The sequence below is a fragment of the Acipenser ruthenus genome, chromosome 3, assembly GCF_902713425.1.
Source record: "Acipenser ruthenus chromosome 3, fAciRut3.2 maternal haplotype, whole genome shotgun sequence".
NCBI classification, from domain to species: domain Eukaryota; kingdom Metazoa; phylum Chordata; class Actinopteri; order Acipenseriformes; family Acipenseridae; genus Acipenser; species Acipenser ruthenus.
The window spans coordinates 19,011,171-19,038,141 of record NC_081191.1 but is presented as its reverse complement, the minus strand read 5'-3'; the positions used below and the strand labels follow the sequence as shown (position 1 = coordinate 19,038,141).

Below are 26,971 nucleotides of genomic sequence, written 5' to 3'. Positions count from 1 at the left end.
ATCCTGATTGTTTTAACATATTTATTCACATGTCATAAATCGAATGGAAATACATATCTCAATGTTTACTCATGTACGTTCGCCAGGACAAAAAAATATTATTTTGTGGGCATCATAATAAGATTGCACTCCCTTCTGGAACATTGCTTTTGCCCTGGTTGAAGTGAATGGCTAGTGGGAACAGAAAAAAAAAATGTTTCAGGAGGGAGAATTATTGAGGTAAAATGCTTGTAAGAGAAACAGTTAAAGTTGAGACATGTATTTTCATCTGATTTTATGACCCATGATTATCAATAAAAATATCACAACAATTATATGTTGAAAAATGTGTCGCTGCAATAGGGACAAGATACAGCAAAAGTAAAGCAATACTATTATTGTAAACACTGCAAGGTCTTCTGTCACACATTGCACAATCTGTCTTGATGGGGTTAAACCTTTATTTGCTTAGAGCTTTTTATTTAAAAAATTATACTAGGAGTGCTGCCAAGCATTAAATTACAATTTGTGCTTGAATAGAAGCAACATGGATTAATCAGACTGCAGGCACTTTTAACAAAAATCATTAGCTTTTGTGGTAATTGTCATGCAATCACAGCTTTATTTTATGGAAACTGGCATAGATTTATGTTAGACTTTTCATGCAATTTACATTCTGTTTGGTAAATTTATATTGATTTATGTATTTTTCAAGTTCATTCTAGTTTACTTTCAAATCCATTCTTCTTGAGTGTTAAACATTCATCTAAGATATAGGCCCTACTGCTTTAGAGACATGAAATATATTTAATATGGAACAGGTGTATAGAAGACATATGTCTCCTATGGCAACAGGTGTTTTGGATTGGCAAGGTTGCATTGTTTCTGTAAGTGGCAACATTAAACTTGCGTTAGATAATCAGATTTTGGTCTGATTTGAACTGCAGGTGTTTAAGGCTGTGTAACTCTTTCAGCACTAAGTAACTTAACAGAAAGATTACCTTAGGCTTACTATTTAAGAAAAAATAAAGAGGTGTAGCTATACGTTTGCAAGTATATTTGATTAGTTTATCTCCTGTTGTGATCTTTCATATATTACTAGAGTGGTCTTTATTTATTTATTTATTTATTTATTTATTTATTTTAAAATTTGGAATCGCAAATTTTGTGTTTATTTTTTTTTTAACCCCATTTTCCCCCCAATTTGAAAGCCTGGGTCACCGCTGTAACCCCCACGCTGACTCGGGAGAGGCGAAGACGAACACACGCGTCCTCTGAAACCATGTGTCATCAGCAGTCCACTTCAGCTCACAGCTCTGGGCCACTTCCAGGTAGACCCAGTGGTCGTTGGTGCCCCGGGCGGCGCTCAACCAATTGTGCGCCGCCCACTGAGAACTCCCAATCATGGCTGGCAGTGGAATAGCTTGGACCCGAACCGGCGACCTCCAGGCTATAGGGCAAATCCTGCACTCCACGCGGAGTGCCTTTACTGGATGCGCTACTCGGGCGCCCCAGTGGTCTGCAATTTTTGTGTAGTTACTGTATAATGTATTGCAAGAAATCCAGATCAACAGCTGTTTATCTATCATAATCAGCAGGTTTATTGTATTAAAATATAATGTAATTGTGCAAAAATAAAACATTACCTGAATTGATCATGCTAACTAGGAATTGTGTCACTATATCTGCAATTAAAATGTCACTAGTACAGTAGTTTTGTTATACTACATTGGTTTCCACATTGGGGCATAGGAAGATGGTTTAAAAAGAGCTGCAGCACACAGAATATTCTGACACCTGACAAAGCAATGTTCCCTAAGCCGAGGGATCAATTTATTTTCATGAACACTGTTGAAGGTTATTTCAGATGTACATGCTACCTTGACGTCTACTCTATCATACTATTAGAATACTCATTTTTTAAATTGTATATTGCCGGTCTAAAATTAATATTATATTTACATATCTTGCATCTCGTCATGAGCAGGTACTGTAATCGCTTTAAAAATAAATAGTGCATTTGTCATCCACAAAGCTCTCCAAAAGTATTTCATACACGCAGATGTCTTACAAAAAAAACCACTTCTTTATTTTGAAAACCGAACATTCAGATCTTCAAGAGCTTGTCCTAAAGAAGCCTTACAAAAATGAGTCTGTGGTGTTTTTGGTAAAATTAGGGCAGTTATCGTATTTTGCTTCATAATAACTGAATATATTTTATTTAGCGTGCATAATACATACAGTATAAACAGAAATAATGGAAAAACAGTGTTACATTTAAAGTTTAATGCACTGTAGATCTACAGTACAATACAAATTACACAGAAACTAAGGCTGCAATGTTCTTCCTTTTTTCTTCTGTATTTTGCTGCCATCAAGAGAACTACTGCACAGCACAGAGTAAGTGCAATATTCAGTTATAATATTTGAGAGAATTTAAAAAATGTTTAAAACAATGCTAGTATTTAAAATGTTTTGCTTGCAAACATTCCATGTTTTACAGTATGTGTCTTGCGGCTCTCTGTCATATGAGCATTTTGGTATGCGGCTCGCAGGGTTTGGAAGTTTGGCCACCCCTGATATAAGCTATTAATAGAACTACTATTTTGTATCCGGCTGGCTTTTAATGTTTGTTTGGTTTTTTTTGTTTGTTTGCTTGTTTTTTTTACACAAAGAATGTTTGAAAATGTATGTCTACAGGGAATTTGGGGTGATTCTATCAAGTGAAATGTCATTCAATGTAATTACGTCAGACTTAATTTCTAGAATTTTAGAACAACAAAACTACATAATACAACACATTTCTGAGGTATATTTACCTATTTCACACTAATTGTATCCATATATATGGGGCATTGTGCCTCCAACCCCTGAAGTCTGTATGTTCGGCGTATACAGACACCCTAAATGGCCTTATTGCATTTATAATCCAGGTCAAACAGTGGATTTGGGGGGAAAAAAAGAAAAAGTAATTTAAGGCAACTTTTTTTTTTTTTTTATTAAATATCCTTTAACTGTAAACAAAAATAGTCCCATTTATAACTTTTAACTACATACTAAGTTAATCTGAGTAAATTGAATTAGTTCAAACATGCAAAAGTAAGTAAATAGACAGGGTGATTTAGAAAGTAAGTTTACCACATCGATGCATGTTTTGCTATCTTCCAGTTCATTTAATTGTTCATCCAAATCGGCATGTCTAATTACTACTTTTGGGATTTTATTTTTTTTTGCTGGTAATTGGTCACTCAGTTTTCTAGTTACTGTACATCTGTAACTGTAAACAAGATGACTACCGTTGCTTTAAATTCTGTGAGGCAGCACAGTGATTTCAAATATGTGACAAGGCTCCAACTGTCCATATCCATCCAATATAGGGAACTTCCGTTGCCAGCCCTGGATTATATCTCTCTAGCTCTCTATTCCTCTCTCTAGCTCTCTATTCCTCTCTCTAGCTCTAAATCAATCTATCTATCTATCTATCTATCTATCTACAGTATATATTAGGGGTGGGCAATGAAAATTGTGTATATCGATATTGTGCATGTGTTTCAGTATCGATAATATCAAAGTTTTCCACAACACAGAAAAATTGAGTAACGCAATTGCAATATCAAACATATATACATATATAGACGTTAACAGATATTTACATATGAAAAGCAATAACTTTAACTTGTTTTGCTTCACAATATCCATGGAGAAAAACAAGGTCTTGTTATATTGTTTTACTATTCCATCATCAGCCACCTCAAAAATGAAATTTTTCTATACTTCACTGCACAGACTTCGGGGTGTTCATTTTCCAGAAGTAATTGAATCTTCAGCTGCTGCGTGTAAATGCTGCCTCATGACACTTCCTCAAGTATTAAGTATGTTACCATGATAGGAGGCAGTGTGGTCCAGTGGTTAAAGAAACAGCCTTGTAACCAGGAGGTCCCCGGTTCAAATCCCACCTCAGCCACTGACTCATTGTGTGACCCTGAGCAAGTCATTTAACCTCCTTGTGCTCTGTCTTTCGGGTGAGACGTAATTGTAAGTGACTCTGCAGCTGATGCATAGTTCACACACCCTAGTCTCTGTTAGGCGTCTGCTAAATAAACAAATAACATGATGGGGCCATGTCCCAATAAACAAAGAAAGTTGGCATTACTGTAACGGTAGTAAACCATTCTGAATTGTAAATGCTTAAATGTAACAAAACGCGTTCCCATACTTGAATAAAGAAAAGATGAGCAAATCGAAGATGCTACTTTTTGTGGTATTTTGGCATACCTACTAAAAGTAAAAAAGTGAGATTTCAAATCGAGTCTTTTCTTTGGTTTAGATCCCATTTACTACTGGCAACAAACTGCAGAGGACATAACCATCACAGTCCGTCTACCAGAAGGTACCACTAAAGAAGCCATTGAGTTCAAGTTGTCTATGGACAGTATGCATGTTGGGTTACGTGGATATGCTCCTTTGCTGGAAGGGCAGCTGTATGCCTTGGTTGACACTGAAGCTAGCGCTTGGATAATGAAAGAAGACAAAAGGTAAGTAACTATTTAACATACATTTATTGTAAACATTTTTACAAATATATGTGCAAGGGATAATGTGCATTAAAAATTCTTTGCCCATAATATTCATCTCTGGAATTTCAGTTCTTTTTTAATCCACTTGGTTAAATAAAGAAGCCTCTAGAGAAATAGAATAAGAATTTTGATTTGTATATACATGAGAGTAGCTGTTTTTTATTTTCTTTGATTTACTTCATAAAAAAATGAGATGGTAGTGGTGGGGATCCACCAAGACATAGCTTGGCTGTAATATGTCTCATCCATGGAATCCTCCAATGCCACTGTTCGCTCAACCAGGTGAACAAGGCGTGCTGAGACTGACCACAGGACAATGTCAGGTCGAAGGGTAGTTGTAGCAGTCTTGGGTGGGAAAATAAGACACTGGCCAACATCTGCCTGCATTCTCCAATCTCTAGCAGCCTCCAACTGTCCCAGGCGAGTTTTCATTCTAACAAACTTTCCTGCTGGTTGCTCTCCTCGACGAAGAAATGGTGTTCTCTGTGTGCCAGCTCTTGCTGGTATTAGCAGGAAGCTGTTCCTCCTGTTCCACTGTCCACAGGTCTCTCCAGCCAATCTTTATGCTGTTCCACAGTCTCCTATCTCATCTCAGTTGGTGCGGTTACTAAAAACAGGTGTACCTCTTGATTGGTAAAAGTTATTTCTGTGTTGCATCGTTTACAGTAAATAGAATGTTGGAAGTCTGGGAGTTTTTAAACAATGGGGAGCTTTAGAGTGTTGAAAAAAGTCCCATTAAAGTGAATGAAGATGGACAAAAAAAGGACAAAAAGCTTAATAGTTTAAAAAGTATAAAAGATATCAAAGTTGAATACAAGCACACTATTCCAGACCGGTCTACACGTTTTAAAGTTTGAACGGCGTTTGTAGCTGAAGAAGAAGAGCAGCACATCTGCTTTTAAAAATAAATAAATTAATTAATTAAAAAATTAACATTGACACAGACCTAGCACAGAAAAAATTGTTACCATAATTTCTCATTAGTGCCAGTAACAGTAATGTACGTGAAGCCCCCCACTCTTAACTGTCTATTTACAGTAAGTACTGCCCATGCCCTCTATAAAAATACAAAAAGATATATTTATACTGCGCTACTATTGTGGGGCTGTCATAATAATTGCACATAAAACAATCTACCCATTAAAAAAAGATAGACCTTGTATTTCAATCCCATTGCACTGAAGCAAGGCAAAAACAGGGTAAATTTAAATTGGCGATTTACAAATAAATAAATAAATAAAACAGCATTGTATAATAGTTCCCACCTTAGATTAATACTGTTATGTAAAGGGTATATCTAAAGATGCAAATTCCTGCACCAACTGTTCACTTTTTTTTTTACTGCTTTGATTACCATTGTCTTACTCCCATTGCATGGAAATGTACCTGCATGCACTGTGTGTCTTAGCACAGTCTGTGTGATACTGGAAATGCAGTCTGAATTTCATATCCCACTCATTACGTTCTTTATTTGGTTTTATTATTTGGAGAATCTCAGCCTGTCTATTGGTTGTTAATAATTTCACAAATCATGCAAAGAGGGTGAATAAAGCTAATGGGTCATTCCATATCAACTCGGCCAGAGCCATTGCCCGACAGTCTCAGATTTTGCTAGAATTATAAAAATAAGTGACCAGAGGTAACAAGATGAAACATTGTCAATGGGGTTTTTTTGGGTTTTTTTTCTTAAATTTCCCCTTCGAGCTGTGACCTGGGAAAGGTCAACCAAAAGTGACCCTGACCAGAAAAATCACCCTGGGCTCAACTTAGATGCTACCATCATGTGTAGCACCTCGTTCGACTTCGTAATGAATAGGGTTTTCAAGAAAAAAATACTAGGCGCACCTAACTCAGTTGCCAGACGAGGGGTAAGTTTAGGTCACTTCAAGTTGACCTTTGCCAGGTCACAGCTTGAAGGGGAAATTTTAAAAAAGGCTTGGCATTTCTAAACTCGGCGAGCCCGAAAACCCCCAGGTGAATTTTTCTAGCAAAATCTGAGATGGTTGGGCAACAAAATGCCCATTTTCTGGTTGAGGTTGGCGTGGAATGACCCAAATGCTAAATTGTCCTATAATCATGTTCAATTGTAATGCTAAAATTTTATTCCCTGGTGACTCTTTTCTTTACACCTTGCATCTTTGTCACACCAGGCAAAACAGACATCATTATTATTTGATATATTGTTACGGCTTTCATTTTCTTGTATCGTATCAATGAGTCTCTTCCTGTGTGTTGCATGTTTAACACCTCAAATTGTCAAATTATTTTTCCAGATGTCATTGGCTAGGAATAATGTATTGCAAGTCGCATTCTCAGATGTAAAGTCAAACATTTTACAATGCTTTACAGTAGGGGTGTGTGAATAATCTGATTTTCTAAGTAACTCCCTTTTAACATGCTTTTCATCGGCAGGTATTAAATGAAACCGAAGCAAACCTGTTAAATGGTTTATTTCACAACAAGATAAGCTGGCTTTCGCTCATTTGCCCACATCTGTACACCCGAGTTCCAATCTGTGACAGTGAACTTCTGGATTTTGTTTGAAACTGAGGTGCTCTCTCCCTGCTCTGCTCCTACTTTATACATGCAAGCAATCAATTGAACAATTTTGGTTGACCACATTCCCACAAGGTTTTTAAGATGCCCTCCAATCAGGACATAGTCTTATCAAGCCATATTCTCACCTGGCTAGCTTGTCTGCCTGTTGGAGGTGAACTAGACATAATGCAGGTGTTTTACCCTAATTCCCTGCCCCACGTACAATAGTTATAGATTTCAAGGGATGGAGGGCACCTCAGATCTGAAGGCATAGAACTGACCAATAGGTGAGTCAGTTTGTGTAAAAGGGGTAAAAAAAAACTATATTTCTCAAAGCCCTAGTCATTTGTCACATAACATATTGTAGATAAAATGAGAACAGAAAACATTATATATATATATATATATATATATATATATGATTTAATAAACCGCAAGCTTGACTTGGTAGCATGGTGCCGTGCAAACTGTACAAACTCATGCTTCCAACATAATCAAAATGTGTTGATTTCTGAATGTCATAAATCATTGCTTGTGGTTAAGGAAATTAAGGCAAGTCTGAAGTTTCCTGTACAAATTATGTTTTTGTAGTGTTTACTTACTGTTTGATTTAGTATGTTAAATGCACCTGATTATCTTTCATGTTGTGCAAGAACAAGAGTGTGGGACTTGATGAATGGAAACCTTGGGGGTTCTCAAGAGTACTAACCTTAGGTCAGTTTCTAATAATCTGATTGTTGAACCACAAGATCTCCTGGGCTATGTTGTGAAGAACATGGAGATTAATGAGTGAAGGATACAGGAAAGACACGAGCCCCCCTTCTCTGCACCTGAGCTCAGCATCCCAATTCCCCACTCAAGCATGAACACTGTGGTTTTAGAAGGATATCTTATCCTCAGCCTCTCACCCTTAAAGCAGCTCCTTAAGTAAGAATCTGTGCTGATTTGATGTGTGCAGTGGAAACCACACTTAGAAAGTGCTTAAAGTAACACTAAGGTAATTTAAAAAAAATAAAAAATAAAAAAAATTGCCGTTTTTTAACAATTGTAAGTCGCCCTGGATAAGGGCGTCTGCTAAGAAATAAATAATAATAAAAATACTAATAATAACATAAGCAGCACAATAACATCTATTACAAAATGCAGTTTCTACCATTTAAAAATAAATAAATAAATAAAATAAAATACAAAATGGTCTGCATACTCTGTTACTTCCAAAATATCAACATACCATTATTGTCCTGAAACCAGAAACCTGGTGTGTGCTCTGAACTGTGATGACAGACACTGTGGGGTTGATGTACTAAGATGGGCCACAAACATATCGCAATTTTGCATTTTTGTTGCGACATTTGGCAAAGTATACATTTTGCCGTATGTACTAAGAGAAAATATGTTAAAGAAAAGAGCCGCAATATACTAATTTTAAATATTTGTTGCGTCTTCTTAGCGATATCTCTAGCATTGCGACATTGTTCAAATAAATAGCGGGAGTTGAGTTGTGGTTTGCTGCAGCAGAGGGTGCCCAAAGGATAATGTCTATACATGCAAGGGTGCAAGAATCAAAATACCATTGTTTTTGTTAAATGTAAACATATATATATAAGGCAATTTAATCCCATCAGATTCTACAATGGGCCCCCACCTTCACCTCCAAAAAGCTTTTCATAATCGTACAGTAGCCCCTTGCTAAAACAGACATGTTTGTCCGACATAAGGCGGAGTCGGGTTTAAAAACAAATGAATACCTAGCACACTTTCTTTTTACTTTAGCCTGCTACCGGTATCACAATATAAATAAAATAATATTATTTTTAACGTGTCTACTTAGTAGCCTGGGTAATTAACACAAGCTATATCATGGTCCTATACAGATGCTCAGTATGAGCTGGAGGGGTTAGTGGCACATGTGTGCAGTCTATAGTTCCCAACATGTTTGGGAAACTGGAAATGTTATTAAAATGTGTTTCCAAGGCTTGTAAGTACACCCTGCTTTTAGGGAAAAATAGATATTAGGGCATTCGCCTCAAAAATACATTGAGCACAACTGACAAAACACAAGAAAAAGCAGACTGGGAAATGCCAGCAACAATTGCGACTGTTTAAAACACAACTTTCAAAAGTTCTTAACAAATTGATGCAATTGTAAGTGTCGCAATTGCTGGCAGATTTAGTACATCTCATTATAATATTTGAGAACTCTCATTTGCACTATCTCCTCCCCCTTTTTGTGAATTTATGCAGGAACGCCCATAATTACATATTATTATTTGTTTATTTAGCAGATGCCTTTATCCAAGGCGACTTACACAGACTAGGGTGTGTGAACTATGCATCAGCTGCAAAGTCACTTACAATTACGTCTCACCCGAAACTTGCTCAGGGTCATGCAATGAGTCAGTGGCTGAGGTGGGATTTGAACTGGGGACCTCCTGGTTACAAGCCTCTTTCTTTAACCACTGGACCACACAGCCTAGTTTTGTGGTTCAACATATTCATCTAAGGTTGAACCACAAAGAAAAGCTGCTGCCTCAAAGCATTCCCTAAGAAGTCGCTAATAGCATTGCACTTGTTTAGTACATTTCACTCTAGACTTGCAACTGGTTTGCAACTTATGCAACAGGCACAACACTTTAGTATGTGTACCCCTGTGTCTGTAGCTCAGCAGGTAAGACAGGTAAGTATCCATCATGTCTGCAAGCTACAGTTCTTCTCTGCATGTTGATTTTTACTTGTTGTGCGTCACCCCTTAATGCAGCAATAATTTGCTGCTAAGGGAATCCTGCACTGTATTTATCTTCCTTTATAGAAAGACAGACCCAAAGACTCCTTTACGGGGGGGGGGGGGGGGGGGGTTCTGACCGCTAATTCTTATTTGTGAGTTTCTGTCTATTGTGAAAAACACAGAGACGTTGCTTCTTTCCCCGACCCCCAACTTTATAAAAGTGTAATGTACTGTACCACAGTAAGAGCATATCAATTTTTACTAAAGCATAGTGTAAGCACAGTGATGGCAAAATCATAAATGCCAGAGAATTAGTGACAGAGAATTAAAAAAATAAATAAATAAATAAAATAAAGATAATCCTGTGTGCAAATGCATTATGGTATGAAGGTAAATAACATACAAAAAACACATAAGCATTTCATAATGGGAATTTATTTACTGTTGTTGATTTCACAGCTTCCTGGGAGTTTAACAAACCACTGCTTCCTTTTCACCAGTAGGCTGTAACTTCATCTAAGCATCAATTTCTAGTCGTATATGATTTGTATTACTTGAGAGTAGCTCTTATTTACTGCATGGTAATATTGGGCTTGGCTGTCGCCTAGACACAATGAGAGTCATGGTGGAGACCAACCAGGACGTAGCTTTGCTATAATGTATGAGCCTTCAGCGCTTTCCCTCCGCCAGGCAATGTGGATTTCCTATTGGCCTGGTGTTGATGGCAGAAGTGCAATGCTGGCTCCAGGGGTGAGCCTATTTGTGGCCTCCCTGGCGCATCAGCACACATATGGCGGTGATGCCGGCTCCAGGGATCAACCAAAGTATGGCCTCCCTAGCACTCCGCATGGCAACCATCTGGAATGGCTGGGTGGGGCACCTTGCAGGGGTCATCAGATGGTCACCTACTGTCTTCGGTGTTTTGTTGACTTGCCCACAACACCTTGGGAAGGCTTGACAGTGATGCTGGCGTCCCAGCACTTCTCTCCTCCAGCCCAGTTTACTTACCTTAGCCATCCATTCCTTTTCACTGATGTTAACTCCCTCCTTCACCTGCTTTTGAGGTCGGTCTTTTTCCTCCTCAACCAGAGGCATTTGCCACTTCTCTCTCTCTCTCTCTCTCTCTCTCTCTTTGGATAGAGCCTTCACTATATGTGGCAGCTCCTCTCCACTGAATCCAGTATCTATGAGAAGCTGGGTTATTGAGTATGCGACAAATCCACGATAAGCTTAGGTGGTATCCTCAGACTTTTTCAGCTCCCATTCTACTTCCAAAAAAGCAGAGATCCGTGCCAACTGTGTGCCAAGCCATTTTCTCACACCCTCTGTGCCAGTTAACCCTTGGTTTGCACCCATTAAGGTTATTTTCTGTCCTGGCTGATTCATTTGATTACGCTCTAAAAGATTGGTTTCATCACTAGCTGACTCTTATCTATAACAGGGGTACTGACATCCAGCTAACTCTGTTATGCATCCTGTTACTAGATATAACTTGTCTGAGAAATACTGATCAATGCGAAGCCCCTGTCCCTTCTCACTCAAGCATCTCTTTCTCCCTTGATGATTCTTCAGACCCCTGACCATTGTCACCTTGGTCCAGCCACAGGTACAAGCCTGGAGTGCCACATATTGTCCTAGAGCTCTCACTTCAGATCTTGAGTTGCACAATTGGTTTGTCTGTTGTAAAGTAGTATTCGTTATCTTGTCCATTTGCTTTCGTTAACCATGTTATCCAAACTTGAGTCATCTTCCGCCCCAGCTCTTCCTGACTAGGGGTATTTTCCTTAATGTATTAGAAGCCTGAAGCAAGTGTTCAGCATCTTGTTAAATCTAAAACCGCAGAGCTGGATATTGCCAGATAGGGTGGCTAACCCTAACCAGCTCCAATGGGGTCTATTTCCTCCTCTCAACTGTCTCTCCAAGCTGTAACGTGGTCTTCCCTTCGTCACTAGCTGCATTATTCACCAGTTATGAAAGGTGCTCAGTAAAACCAAGACAAATGGAGAATGAGTGTGCGCTCACTGTGCAGCAAAATTGTAATGCATTTAGCAACAATGTATTGTATATACAATGAAACAGATTTGTGTCATAGTTATATAACTATGGCATTCTGTCATTAAACTGCACCACACTTTGTATAGAGACAGTCAAGCCTGCCCTTTCCACACACGGCCTGATTGATAGTTTGTTTGCATAGAAGATAGTGGCTTTGATTAGTGTTGCAGCTGTCACGCTCACAGACTCATTCCCAGGGCGCCTGCATAGTTTATTTGTGGCCCAAAAAAACTTTCCATTTGTATTTCAAAGACAATGAAAATGTGTAATACATGTAAGTAAATCATTTTGTGATATTCTAGACTTTAGAAATACATTTATTTAAAAGTATGCGCATGCATAAATTGTAACATCCCATCAACATTTTACTGTGTATATTCTTTCCATTTGTTTGATATAATCTGTGAAAATAATGTTAACTGTGTTTTTTTAATACTTTTTTTTTTTTTTCATTGTTAGTGCAAAATGACAAAGTACATTATATGGACATATACAAGGTAGAATGTAATGCAAGTAGGAGTTGCTATGAATTATTTTTCTTTATGCTTATAAATCTGTATTATGGACAGACATATAATAATCAAATGTAGAAATTCGGGAATTACATTTTTTTAATATATATATATATATATATATATATATATATATATATATATATATATATATATATACTCATATTTTTTGTTTTCCTTTTATACATATAGATTTCGAGTTATAATAACTATTTAGATGAATGTTTTATATAAGCTAATTTATATACCTGTGTCTATATGTATGTGTGTGTAACATACATACATACATACATACATACAGAGTATAATAGTTTACCCCAGGATACCTAAGGTAAAAAATGTGCTCTTGTTGAAAAAATCCCTAATTTTTAAAGGTAAAATATTAAATAAATAAACATTTACATTTTTTTCACTTTATGATCTTACAAAAAAAATTTCTGTAAGGGTGAAAGTGTAGTAGTGTGTTGTGTCAAGGGTCTGTAAAAAATATGTTGTTAACTCTACTGTCTCAAATAAGCTTTTTATAGCACTTTTTAAAGACGGTGTGGTAAAAACAAAGTCAAAATGTTTTGCTGTGGCGTAACAACTATGGCAAAAAATGCTTAGCTGTAAAAGTGTTAACTGGCTAACTGTACAGCAGAGCATTAATATTTGCTCTAATAATCAGAAACCATATACAGTACATGCATTTTATAATGAGTAGCATATGTCAAAGACTTAAACACTTCACTAAAACTCATTTGTTTCAGCTTAGAGATAACCTTGCTGAAGAAGAATGACGGACCCATGTGGCGGGAGCTGGTTATGGGCAACCAAAGAGGAGAATTTATAATGGACCCTGCTCAGGCTGACATGATAAATGAAGGTTTAAGGCATCTTACTTCAGAGGACTTAGTAAGTAAATGATAATACAAATATATCAGGGCTGTACAAAGGATACGTGCAAAGTGATTTGTGGCTATGTAAAGAATGGTTTTCACCTGGTGTTCTGCACCCGCTATCAAATTAGCACTTTGTCATCATTAATCCATTTAAATGATATATTGAAATGTATTCAAATGAAGAAAAAGCATGGAATTGGGCAGGGATCTGGAATACTAAGTGGGCGTAAACATTATAGTGAGATGTAAAGATTTTGCCTTGCACTTGGGCAATTGATGACCCTCCAGAAAACTTTGCACCTCCTCTTACAAGGTGCAAACCGTTGTAGAAGCGAGTAATTAAGAGCTGTATAAAACCACACACCTTCAGAGACCTGTCATTGGCCTCAGGATGGCTGCTGTGGTACACTTCCTGATGCGGCGATGCTTGGCTCTTGTTGAGGACAGGCAGGAAAACCTTTGGAGGAGAAGGGCAAGATGGAGAAGAACCAGCATATTCAATCCCAGTCACTTTATTTGGGATGCGGTGGTAAGGCGTTATCGTCTCACTCTGCAGGTCATCTGAGACCTAGTAGCTAAATTTCACTTCTTCGCGAGGTGGTTCAGAGACGGCATAAAATATGACGGTATCACTCTGTGATGGTATAGGCCAGGGGTAGGCAATCCTGGTCCTGGAGTGCCACAATCCTGTAGGTTTTGTAGGTATCTCTTAATCATCAATTGCTAAATACTTGGAACACATGGTAATTCTGACCAATTAAGCCAATCATTGAATCAATTAGGGCTTAGGTAAAACAAAAACCAGAAGTGTCTGTGGCACTCCAGGACCAGAGTTGCCTACCCCTGATATAGGCAATTCACTCAGACCAAAATGCCACATCAGTGCCGGTTCTGAGCTGTCATAACTCGTCTGTGTGAAAGGGGTACAGGACACAAAAATACTATATGAAATACATCTGCACAGGGCCTTGGCTCTGCCAGAGGCTCTGTTTTAAGACCTCCAGATCATAAGTGGGATGATTCTTTATTCAAAATTCATATTCAGGACCTAACCTTTTTATAACAATTTCCTGCACATTTAAAATTAAATTATTTGTATGTGTTATTTATCAGATGAATTGTACAGTTTGTATTTCTTTGAGGATGCTGATGTACTGTAATTATAGTATAAAAAATGTTCACTTCTGTCATTTTTCTTAGTATTTTAAAAGTCTTTGTTTTAATGTTGTGTTCAAATTATTTTAATGAATGTTTTTTTGTAGTGGATGTTGTGTTACAGTACGTTGGTTGTATTTTGTAGTGTTGTGCTTGCTACCTCTTCAGGTCATCTCTTTTACCTTTTTAAAATACAAATGTGGATCTTCAGTGATTGACAGGGTGTTTTATACTGGAGTTTAATTAATATTCAGAGCCTGTGGTGGTGTTTTGGAGGAATATTCTAATATAAAGTTAAATAATTACCTTTTTTTTTTTTTAGAATGCAAACCCTGAACAAAGTAAGCCTCCATGCAATGCCCAGGAACTGGAGGAATGCGATATCTTCCCAGAAGACAGCTCAAGCCTGACACGACTTGATGGCAGCACACTAAAAGCTACCCATGTGGTAAGATTATTTCTGTCTGTGGGCCTCATTAAACAACCATGCATTTAACATTTTAATTCTGCCCTTTTCAGCTAGTGGCTTTTTCTGATAAGCATACATATTAAGTGAAGTTGGAGTTTAGGATTCAGAGCCTTAGCTGTGCATTTGCTTGTGTCACTTTATGTATTCAGAGTCATTATAAATGTGTTATCAAAAATGCCTTGGTTCATTAAAATGCTGTTCAATTATTGCATTGAAATATTTTATTTTTGGGATTCATGGTCCATTTAAAATCACATTTTATAATTAAAGAAATTGAACCTTCCATTCATAAACAATTTGTATGTCATGAAAGGGTAAGGCAGAGAATAGCTTTAAACTGCCAATTATTCATTGCGACATTGAAACTGTTCTAGTCCTCTTTGAGTGTTTTTTAATAAATTCATCAATCTGTATGTCAGTGCTTAAGTGCAGGTTGTTCTTTTTAGGTAGATATTACTGACAAACCACAATACAAAAGAAGCCACTGCACGTGAAAACTATTTAACATGCAATTTCCCACCCAAAGATGACAGTGTACACATAGGACAGACATTACCTCTTGACTTAATCCCATAGATACAGATCTATTCCTTGGGCTGAAAATATTCCGCGTTCAACTATTCTTGCAAACCCTGGGAGGTAGGGCTTTCAAGTTTTCGATTTCCTTTGTCAATCTACATCAGATTCGCTACTTTCAAATGTAACTTATTTACAATATGCGCATATATATATATATATATATATATATAATAAAATATTACACACCCACCCCTCGTTATATCACCCCTCGCTGTACAGCGGATTCGGATATATCGTGGTCCTGGAGTTGGCTCCCCATTTTTGCTGTTTAACTGCGTATGCCTTGGTTGCAATATACATAGGCACTTTGAATTACTGTTCATTTTATTTGGTACTGCACATCACAATAACAGACCACACTCATGATTACAGACCGCACAGATAGCCTACATCAACCACATTCTCACATGTTCAATACGTTTTTTTTTCTTGCAAAGTAGAGAACAGAAAATAAACACAAACTTGTCCTAGTTTGCATACCACGTAGTATGTAGCCTAATATAACTGGTGAAGTGCTATAAAGATAAGTAATTTATCTCTGACTCCCATCATCCAGGGGTATTGATAAATCCAGTTCAGTCCAATTTCAATTCAGTCTTAAGTCTCCTGCAAATAGGAGTTGATTTGTCAGTGTCTCATTTTAAAAAGGAAATAATTAGCGTTTTCAAAATAAGGACCAAAGTTATTTTTTAAAAACTAAGGTAATTTAAATTATTAAATAAATAAATTTAAAGTTCTCCTCTACAGCTCAATTTTTTGTTCCTTTAAATTAGAAAATTTAGTGATGACTTTTTTTAAAATCAATTTTCAGCCGTAGCTCTTTCAATGAACAGAAGTGCCAAATTAGAAAGTCAGTTTTCATGCATTGATGAATGCAAGTAAGTTTTGATCATTTTGAGACGGCTGAAGCTTCGCACTGCCTGGGCACTGTTTATTGGTATGGTCAAATAAATCCGATATAAAATACTGAGGTTGGCAATAGCACGCTCCATGTCGTTGGCAATAAAGAAAGGTAGGATCTGATCACTGGAAAGTTCACTCTGGTCAGAGAAGAGGTCTTTGTAAATTTCTCAAAGAAGAGTATTCATCAGCCACAGTATCAACTACCAAATCGTCGGAGTAGTACTGTGTCAAGTTACTTACATTCTCCAATGATTTCGAATTGAAAAAATGCTTTGGGTTAAGCACCAGGAATTTCTCTAGTCAGGAAACCTTTCCTCAAACTGCTTCGCAAACACTTCCAACACATAATAAAATGTTCCAACTTTGAAGCAGTCTCTGTCTGTGACTGGTGCCTCTTCAGCAATTTCATCAAAAAATATTTTTCTTTTGCGCACTTTTCCCTTCTGAAAGACATTTGTTGAATTGCATTTTCTGACGATTTCCTTTGCCGAATCTTCCATGTTCTCAATGGCCTTTTCTGAGGGAACACATGGTAATGCCGAAGCAAGTGTTTTTTTTGTTTCCTTTTTTCTTTTCGCTTTTCGGCTGCCGATTTTTTAACTTTTCTCCTCTCTGTGTTAACTGTCACCCACACACTCTCAACGCAATCGACAGATACCTTGACAACAAGACGCGAAAGCAGGAAGCCTATCTGTACGTATGTAAACATAGAGATTCTTTAGAAGAGAGAATTTACCAATGATGGGGAGTCAATGTATGTACGTAATGGTGTATAATTTTTAATAGATATTACATAATTAACTAGAAACCTTAAATAAGCATGTGAAGCAATAATATTTTATTAACAGTATTCAATTCAATGCAAGTCTTGTGTGCGTGTAAGGGCAGTTGCGACTGCACCCCCTGCCCACACGCAAATTCCGCTTATGGTTAAAACCAAATTGCTAATCCGATTTTGTTTTTGTTTTTTTATAATGAAGATGGCATTCTGTAATCACAGTAAAAAGGTGAAAAATAATTGATTTGCTTGATATGTGTTTGACAAATGATAAAATACAAAATGGCAATTTCAAAATGTGTAAAATGAAATGAAATGGAGGCCATCACAGGGGGTTAGTGGGAAAACAAAATACAAAAAACAATTCGCACTGGCAAGTCCCCAGTTTCAGAGTTGCAGCGTGTGACTTGTTTAGGCTGGTGACTAAATCACGTTACACACTGCGACTCGCCGCACATTAGAAGCAACACCACGTAGTTCGCCCCGCTAGTGGGATGTATCAGCAATGGATAGCTGGATAAAAACAGCATCTTTGAACAGGAAACCGAGTGAAAATGAAGCAAGTGGCAGTGGAGTGGAGTAAGACGTGAAGCCCTGTAACATGCAGAAGTACAGCATTATGTACTTGGAAATAGGATTTACTAGGACCGGTAGCAAAGATGAGCCGCGACCGCTGCTGTTATGAAGTGTTATCAAATGAAAGTTTGAAGCTAGCTAATATTCGGTGCCACTTCGAATCGACTCAAAAAAATAAGTGGAGTAGAAACCCATTTGTGAACATTGACAGTGAAATGCACATGAACTTGACATCAAAGGAGTAAGACAGCCTAACCAAGCTTTCATGTGACAGCTCTTTAAAGTTAGTCTTCACACAACGAAGTCTGACTGACATCTGGTTACACGTTCGCCACCACATACTCCTGTGAAAGTGGATTTTCTGAGCTTGTTGTGTTGAATTCAAAGTACCAGAGTAGGCTGGATGCAGAACCAGATTTAAGGCTAAAACTCATCGCTCCAACGTGACATCATTATCAATTGCCGCACTATAGTGGAAAGCAAAATGAATAGAATTTCATTGTATAGCGGCTGTGTGTCACTATGATAGTAGTACGTGTTGGTTCACGAAATTTTTGGAGGTTCAGAAGGGGTCCAAACACCCAAAAAGTTTGGGAACCACTGCCCTAAAGGAAAGGAGTCAGTTAAGCAGTTATCTTTTTTTGGTGTTCCTGATGTCAGAGTCCATTATAAACTCTTGAGTGCCTCACCGTTTACCCTTGTGCTACCACATTGAGCAGATGTTTGTTTTGCCTGTATGCTGTCGGTCCTCTAATAGTGGTGTGGTTAAGCAAAAAAACCTTATACTTTGGGTTAGAAGCATGAAATTTGGTACAATTTTATATATTGACCCATGCTGAACATTTCTGGATATGGAACTCAATTGGCAGTGTCCTCTGGTTGCCGTAATTTGAAACAATACATCTTTTTATCTAATTTTTTTTTTTTTAATCATTTAACTGTGTGTACAATGTTGTGATTTAGAACATGCTTAGAACACATTAATGTGATCTGGCAACAAATTCAATCAGCTAAAAAGGAGAGGAAGGAGCTCCATGTGACATTCCTGGATTTGGCTAATGCATATGGTTCAGTGACACATGAACTTCTTTGGGCAGCATTTGATTTTTTCAGTGTACCAATGACAATAACAAACTTAGTGAAAGCCTACTTTGGAGATTTGCAATTTAATTTTTCAACTTCAGAATTCAGCACTACATGGCAATGCCTAGAAGTTGGAATAATGGCAGGATGCACCATTTCTCCACTGGCTTTTACCATGGCAATGGAAGTAATCATTATGGCATCAAAATGGGTAGTGGGAGGAGAGCGCTTGGCTTCTGGAATGCGACTACCACCAATTCGAGCATACATGGATGACATGACAACCATGACTACAACAGTAGCCTGCACTAATCGGTTACTGGGCAAATTAACCAATGACATTCAATGGGCACGAATGCAATTCAAGCCCACTAAATCAAGGAGCATCTCTATAATTAAATGTAAAGTAGTAGATAAAACGTTCTTCATTAATGGTGAGGCAATACCAACAGTGTCTGAGAAGCCAGTGAAGAGTCTTGGGATATGGTATGACAGGGATCTAAAGGATACAGTTTGTGTGGGAGAAGTTAGACAACAGTCAGTGGAAGGGTTGAAGAGCATAGACAGCAGCACTTTACCAGGCAAATTAAAACTCTGGTGCTTTCAGTTTGGTCTACTGCCGAGGTTGCTGTGGCCACTGACTGTGTACGAAGTTTCTTTGACAACAGTAGAGAAGCTCAGTTCATATATCAGGAAATGGTTGGGAGTTCCACGCTGCCTCAGCAGAGTGGGACTTTATGGTAAAGGAATACTGCTGCTACCAGTCTCCGCTCTAACCGAGGAGTTTAAGTGCGCCAAGGTCAGACTGGAAATGACATTAGTAGAGTCACGCGACAAATGCGTAAGGGAGGCAGCACCTGTGTTGAAAACTGGAAGAAAGTGGGCGGCAAAGAAAGCTGTGGAGGATGCAAAGGCTGCCCTTCGAATTGGTGATATCATGGGGCAAGTTCAGCATGGAAGAGGTGGTCTTGGTCTCAGTTCAGCTCCTCCTACATGGCACAAGGCAGCCCCAGCTCAACGGAGGAAGCTGGTAGTCAACGAGGTGCAAAAGCAGGAGGAGAGGATGAGGTGTATAAAGGCCATTTCCCAGGCCAAGCAGGGAGAATGGATGAGATGGGAGAGTGTGGAACAACGCAAGATTGGCTGGCAAGAGCTATGGTCAATGGAACAGAGCAGGATCAGTTTCCTCATCAGGTCAATATATGATGTTCTCCCATCACCACAGAACCTAAACCTCTGGGTAGGAGAGGATCCCTCATGTCCTTTGTGTTCAACATTAAGGCACATTTTGACAGGATGTAAGGTGGCTCTTAGCTAAGGACGGGTTACTTGTCACCATGACCAGGTGCTGCGATGTTTGGCCTTAGCATTGGAAGACAAGCATAACACGACCAATAAGTTGCCTCCTGTTCCATCAAAACATTACAGACAAAAGACAACATTCCTCCGCCCAGGAGAGCAACCACCAAGAAAAGGTGTTAAAACCAATCCTCGCCCAGGACAACTGGAAGCTGCTAGAGACTGGAAAATGCTGGCAGATGTTGGTCAATGGCTTATTTTTCCACCTGAGATTGCCACCACTGACCTTCGACCAGATATTGTCTTGTGGTCTGGATCAGCACGCCTTGTTCACCTGGTAGAGTTAACAGTGCCATGGGAGGATGCTGTAGATGAGGCGTATGAGAGGAAGAAACTGCGGTATGCTCAACTAGCCACTGAAGCGGAACAGCGAGGATGGAGAGTCCGGGTTTACCCAGTGGAGGTGGGTTGTCGAGGATTTGTGGCACACTCTACAACCCGGTTTCTCAGAGACATCGGATTCAGTTGCCAAGAGTTGCGTTGCACAGTGAAGAATTCATCTGAAGCGGCAGAGAGGAGCAGGAACTGGCTGTGGTTGAGACGGAAAGATTCTGGCTGGGTATCTCAAGCACAATAGAAAGGAAAGCTGATGTGCAGGTAAGTAGCTGGGCTGAGTTGAGTGGGGGACGGAGGGGGGTGATGCTGGGACGCCAGAATCACCGTCGAGCCCTCTTGAGGTGGTGTGGGCTAGTCGACGAAACACCGAGGATGCAAGTTGCCCACTTGAAGACCCCAGAGATGTACCCTACTTAGCTCAATCCAGACGGTTGTCATGCTGATGCGCTGGGGAGACCACACTGTGGTTGATCCCCGGAGCCAGCATCGCAGCCATTGTGTGTGCTGATGCGCTGGGGAGGCAATAAGCTGATCCATTGGAGCCAGCATTACACTTCAGCCATCAACACCAGACAGAAGGATATCTACATCATCATATGGAAGGAAGCGCAAATGGATGGAGACACATATGGCTCACATTAGTTTACTGTAAAGCTACATCTCAGTTGGTGCTTATCTTGGCGAGAGCCGAGTTCAAATCAGCATGAAGTTTTAACATCTACTCTTGTGTAATGGAAATCTTAAATGATTTAAGGCATTTTAGAAACAGCGCCATGAGAAGCTCCGATCTGCAGCACTATACTCTTGTGTGTTTTTGTGTACAGTACATTCTTATGTACAGTACATTTATTGACAGTTAACGAGAGCCTATTGGGTGGGAGTTGGGAGGTCAGGGGAGTACTGTACCAGCGAATCAGGAGTGTGTATTGGTTGCTATGGGGCGGGACAAGAAGAGGAGAGATTTATAAAATACTACCTCTGAATGTTGGTTTGATTTCTGTTAATTTTTTTTTTTCTCACTGTAATGTACTTGCTTATTTTGTAATTTCTCTGAAGAGAAACCAAAACTAAATCTTCTCATAGATAGCAAGTTTTTTTTATACATATATATACTGTGTGTGTGTGTGTGTGTGTATATATATATATATAGAGAGAGAGAGAGAGATTGATATATATATATACAATATATTATAATTGTACAGGACTGAGAAATTCCAATTGAATAAAAAACAAGTAAACCCCCTACAAGAAGATATCTTCAGCCAGCTTTTGGATAGCGCTTAGAGTTGAAGTTGAAGTTTTCACCATCCAAGCTGACGACAAGGTAAACAGACAGCCCTTGTTTTATCCCCTGCTGTGTTGGCACTGAATAAAGGTATGTGAAGGACTGCTGTGCTGTAAGTAGTTCATTTTGGGTTGTCTGTCAGGACTGTAGTATAAAATAACATTTGCTTACTAAGGTGGGTGTACATTAGTTTGTATTACATGCTGGATTGAGGTTGCAGTCTCTTCGTGGGTGTCATGTACAGAGGCAGAGTTGCGCATTTCTTTATTTTTTTGAGCAGGGGTAGAAAAAAATTCCTTTACGTTTCTTTATTGAGAGCGGTGTTTATTCGAGGACGGCCTCTATTAAAAAGCTGATATCAGAGTGAGGCATTAATTTGAGGGCGACGTTAATTCGAAATAATATGGTATATTCAATCTACCTTCATTTTTGTACACTGCAATTCAACCTCCTCTGAAAAAAACTGTATGTAGACATGTGTGTATGTAGCTTATTTAATGATTATTTTTGTTATTATTCAGCACAAATAATTATTTACAATGTATACCATAATTTATATTTATAAAATTAAACACATTCATAATTAATATAATACTATTCGTTCTATAATTACTAAAATATTAAATATGTTTATATTCAAAAGATAAAATTGGTCATCTGCTTACAAATTACTGTTAGCATTAAAATTATTCAACAGTAGTGTGTCCCTGTTTTCCATCTACATTATAGGATCTATGTGAACATAGACCCATCAAGGGTCTTCTATTGAATCAACTTTATTGACAAAACAGGAAGTTCAATTGGAGAGAGATGAGCCATGTGGGCTGACTGAGAGCTGCATTCTATGAAGGGTCCATTCTATGCAATTGCACTGGACCAGGCACATTAACAAGTCAACGCCCAAGTGAAAGCAGATGGAGGTGCAGTAGGGCTGACTGAGAATCCAATAGCATGTAGACGTTGGATGATTGCAGGACCAGAGGTATCTCAGCTTATCCAAGAATTTGAGGACATCAATAACAGCAAAGAATCTACACCATGAACAAGTAGCAAGTGTACAGGTATCCTGTGCAAAGGAGGTTATAGCTCTGGTCACTGTCTTCGAAGAAATAGGGAACCCTTTCAAAGAGGATAGTGGTGATCTTCTCACATTGTACACCAAAGACATCATGGACACTGATATAGTGCAAACAGTCAAAGATGTGCTCAAAGTGGGCCAGGCACAATATGACCTCTTTGTCAAGGAGAGATTTGTGGAGAAATCAAAACCAATTACAGAACCACTGCATAAAAACAAGTTCCCACTGTTTTCCTGAAAAATAGCTCTTCCAAAACAGAAAACTCAGGTAGCAGCTCTGAAGGATGCCTGTGCTTTATTCTCATGGCTGTACCTTGCATGCCAGTCCCGAGATGGTAATCTGGATCAGTTTTTCACACATGAAAATCAACCTTCACCCCCATCACTGTCTAAGCCGGGTGAAATGCGATCTGGCACAAAAGCAAATCTTCTTGTGTAACTAGAGGCTCATTCCCATGCTCCAGAAGGCATCCCACAAGTGAATGCAGCTATATTGGATGGTGCTGTAGTAGTTCAAATGCTGTCACCAGGCACATCGAAGACATTCCAGGATTATATGGATACTGTATTCATGCCATACATCATAAGACTGCTCCAGTCAGTGCACATGTTGGACATTTTCCAGTTTATACACATCCCAAACAGTCTGACGGCAGCTATGCAAGAGAAAAGTGGTACAGGCATGAGAAGAAGGATAGTTTCCTCTTCACATGTCCAAGGAAATTGGCAAAGCTTTCTGCATGTGAATGAAAACAAAACAGAACTGTTCCATCTTCTAGCAGAACAAGTTGCCTTGATTCATGTGGATGGCAAAGAAGTGTACAGTACTCTTGGTGAGGGAGGTTAGGGAGGACAAAAGTACCATACAGCCATGTATGCTCGAAAAAGCAGGCATGTGCATAATGTTGCATTTGTCAGATGCAGCACACTATGGACATCAACCGATCATGGTCAGGACAGAAGACACAGATGTGATTGCAATCATAGTGGATCACATACAACACATTCCAGTTACTGAAGTAAGGATATTCTTTGTTGTAGGCAACACTTCAGGTACATTGCTGCACATGACATTGCAGCAGCATTAGGTTAATGGAAAGCAAAGGTAGTGCCAATGTTTCACGCATTTACCGGGTGCGACAGTCTCGTTCTTTGCTGGAAAAGGCAAGAAGACAGCATGGGACACGTGGAATGCCTTTCCCGATGTGACAGATGCTTTTCTGACATTAGCTTTGGCCCCACCACACAGTCCAGACAATGTTATGGTTCTCATAGAGAAAATTGTTGTATTTATGTATGATAGAACCAGTAGACTGAAATAAGGTCAATGAGACTAGGCAGCAGCTATTTTCAAGAAGGTCACGGGCCTTGGACAACATCCCACCAACACAGGCAGCTTTGAAACAGCACACCATGCGTGCAGCCTACCAGGCAGGACATATATGGGGACAGGCACACAAAGGGATCCCAAGATGCCCAGTCTTGCAGATGGGTTGGCAGAAGAGTGACGGTTCTGGATGGAAACCAATGTGGACAGCCCTTCGTCACGCTCATGACGCATGCTATGAGCTGATACACTGTAGCTGTAAGAAGGCATGCAGAGGCCAGTGCAAATGCTACAAGGCCAGCCTCAAATGTACTGCTCTCTGTAACTGTTCAGGAAACTGCTTCCATAATTAGTTAAATGGAGATGTCTTGCTTGACAGTACGATTGTGCTCATTTTGTTCTGCCAGGTTACTGTTGAATATGATAACAGAAAACATGGTAATAGGTGAATATTTTGTTGTGTACTGTAAACATTTGATGTCTTTTGTAACATATATAGGTTTTAAATGTATTATATTTGTTATAACCTGTTTTAACAATGTATGATCAATTGGGTAAATAGTTTGTGTGATTGCAGTTTTCAGCTATGTACTACACACAAAAATAAAAGTTTTAAATGTTTCCACTTAGGAAGATCTGAGAGGGTGGTTCCATATCAGAAAATGTTTAGAGCATATTAATGATTTATTCATACCAAGTTACATGCTTCTAACCCAAAGTGCAAGGTTTTGGCAATATCTCTGGTTAACCGCACCACTATAAGACCACTTCTACTGTAGGCTTACATTTCGCTTTCCATACTTGCCCAAACCATGGGTTTATAGATGCCTAAAACTGTTAATTAAATTTAAATCTGTTGCTTTTAATTAAACTTTTCATGCCTGCTTTAGTTTTGAAATTATATTTATGGATTCCAATTAGTAGTTTTTGTAAAACAATGTATTTACAATTGGAATAAATTGCTATGTGATGTGTACAAAATTTAGAAATTAACCATGATTGAGACCAGCCAATGTTCATTTGCTTTGGTATAGAATGATTCATTTTCTTTGGTGCACAGGGGGAGATGAGTAATTAAGTTTAAAACTTGGAAAAGTCAAATGAATTTATGAATTAATAATTAACAAATTTGCTTGAATTAATTGAGCTACACAGATGGTGTATTTAGCTGCCAAAAAAGGACCAGCAGACTGAGGCAAATGAAAGTTACAGAATTAATCAGACCATCAAAACCTTAGATGAAGCATTTGTGTGCTTTTTAAATTGTTGCAGTTAAGCAAATTAAAATAGCCACCTCGTTGTTGATTTTTTTCATCTATTTTGTCAGGCTGGAGATCCTGTCTCTTATTGAGCAGCTAAGAAGCTTAATTTTATTCATTTCAATTGCACGTTATTATAATGCCTTAACTGAAAGTTTCAAAGTACAGAAACATTTTACTGAATTTGAAGTTTAATGATTCCTAAAGGTCTAATGTATCAAAGTTTTACTGAATTGTATTCTTTGATTTTCAAAGTTTGGTATATGGTACGTTTTAATTACAATATTTTATTACCTTAACTGTGGGTGTTAAAGTTTTACAGAATTGCATTAATTTAATGATTTGTAAAGCTTTGTACTTTTGTGTGGTTAATGTGATATAATAGGTTACTAGCTGTATATCATCAGTAGGTTCTTGTGTACTAAGTACTTGTGTGTGTTAACTTTATTCTATACATTATTAAATGTGCAGTAATTGTTATTAATACCTGTTCGATTATCCATACAAATTGATTATGCAAACTAGTATTGGTCCCAATTTAGTCTGGATAATTGACTCTCTACTGTACCTATTTTTGTTAATCTGTTGTGCTGTGAGGCTGGTGAAAATGTTTGTGTTTGTTTTAATCAAGAGTCTTAGATGTTGGAACAGTTTGTAGAGAAGCTGTCAGATTTAAGGTTTTTAATCCTTTAGGCTATGATGATCTATAATGCAAAAGTGTAGAACCATAAACTGTCAAATGCTGGGGATATAATTTGCAGAATTTTATTCATCTGTGGTACTCATCCTACTGCAACATAACTCCTATTCCAATGTAACTGTACAGTAGTATGCCAGCGCGTGACTGAAAAGTGCTGTTTTTGGACAACAAAATCAGAATGTTACTTTTTAGGAAAACTCAACCACTCTGTGTGAACAATACTTGTACTACAGTTCTTACAATAACTGCACCATTCTGAATGTTTTCAGAAAACTGCGTTTTCCATGAGCACATCTAATCTGATTGACATTTCAAACAATTGGTCGGTTAAAAACATCACAAATATCACTGGGGAATTTTACTTCTAGAGCACTGATTCTTTCAAACAAGGTCATCTCAATAATATAAATAGGTTTTCTTAATGTTGTTTTAGAAGTGTAACTGTTAATGAAATGACTTTGTTCTCTTCAATAAGATTAACAAAGTATATAATCTATCTTTGCAACAAATCACCAACTTCCTCAAATGAGACAATCTGGCATTTATAGGACAATAACAGCCTGCCACCACCTTGGGAAGCAATCCTTTATAATTATTTTTATAATGTCCTCTGTTTAAAAGCCTTCTTCAACAGATTTGTACATGGCTGTAGTTGCAATACCAGTAATCATTTCCTTTGCCATTTGAATGATTTTTAGTATAACAAGTGTTAATTTCTTGTTTCACACTGTGGGAAGTAAAATGTTGTACAAATATGGTCTGGCATCAAGGCTTATGATGGAAAACTATTGTTCCTGAGGTGGATATAGTGCCCGAG

The 26,971-nt window shown here is 38.3% G+C and overlaps 1 protein-coding gene across 2 annotated transcripts in view; it reads left to right on the top strand.

Annotated features, from left to right (window-relative positions):
- nudcd1 (NudC domain containing 1) overlaps window positions 1-26,971 on the top strand; it is an 84,264-nt gene that overhangs the window by 42,745 nt on the left and 14,548 nt on the right. The window contains exons 6-9 of one of the 2 annotated variants that reach the window (XM_034058817.3): window positions 2,359-2,379; window positions 4,307-4,514; window positions 13,136-13,280; window positions 14,745-14,870. In XM_034058817.3, coding sequence (XP_033914708.3) covers window positions 2,359-2,379; window positions 4,307-4,514; window positions 13,136-13,280; window positions 14,745-14,870 — 500 coding nt within the window. The remainder of the gene's footprint in view (window positions 1-2,358; window positions 2,380-4,306; window positions 4,515-13,135; window positions 13,281-14,744; window positions 14,871-26,971) is intronic. The other variant, XM_034058818.3, reaches the window with a different exon arrangement.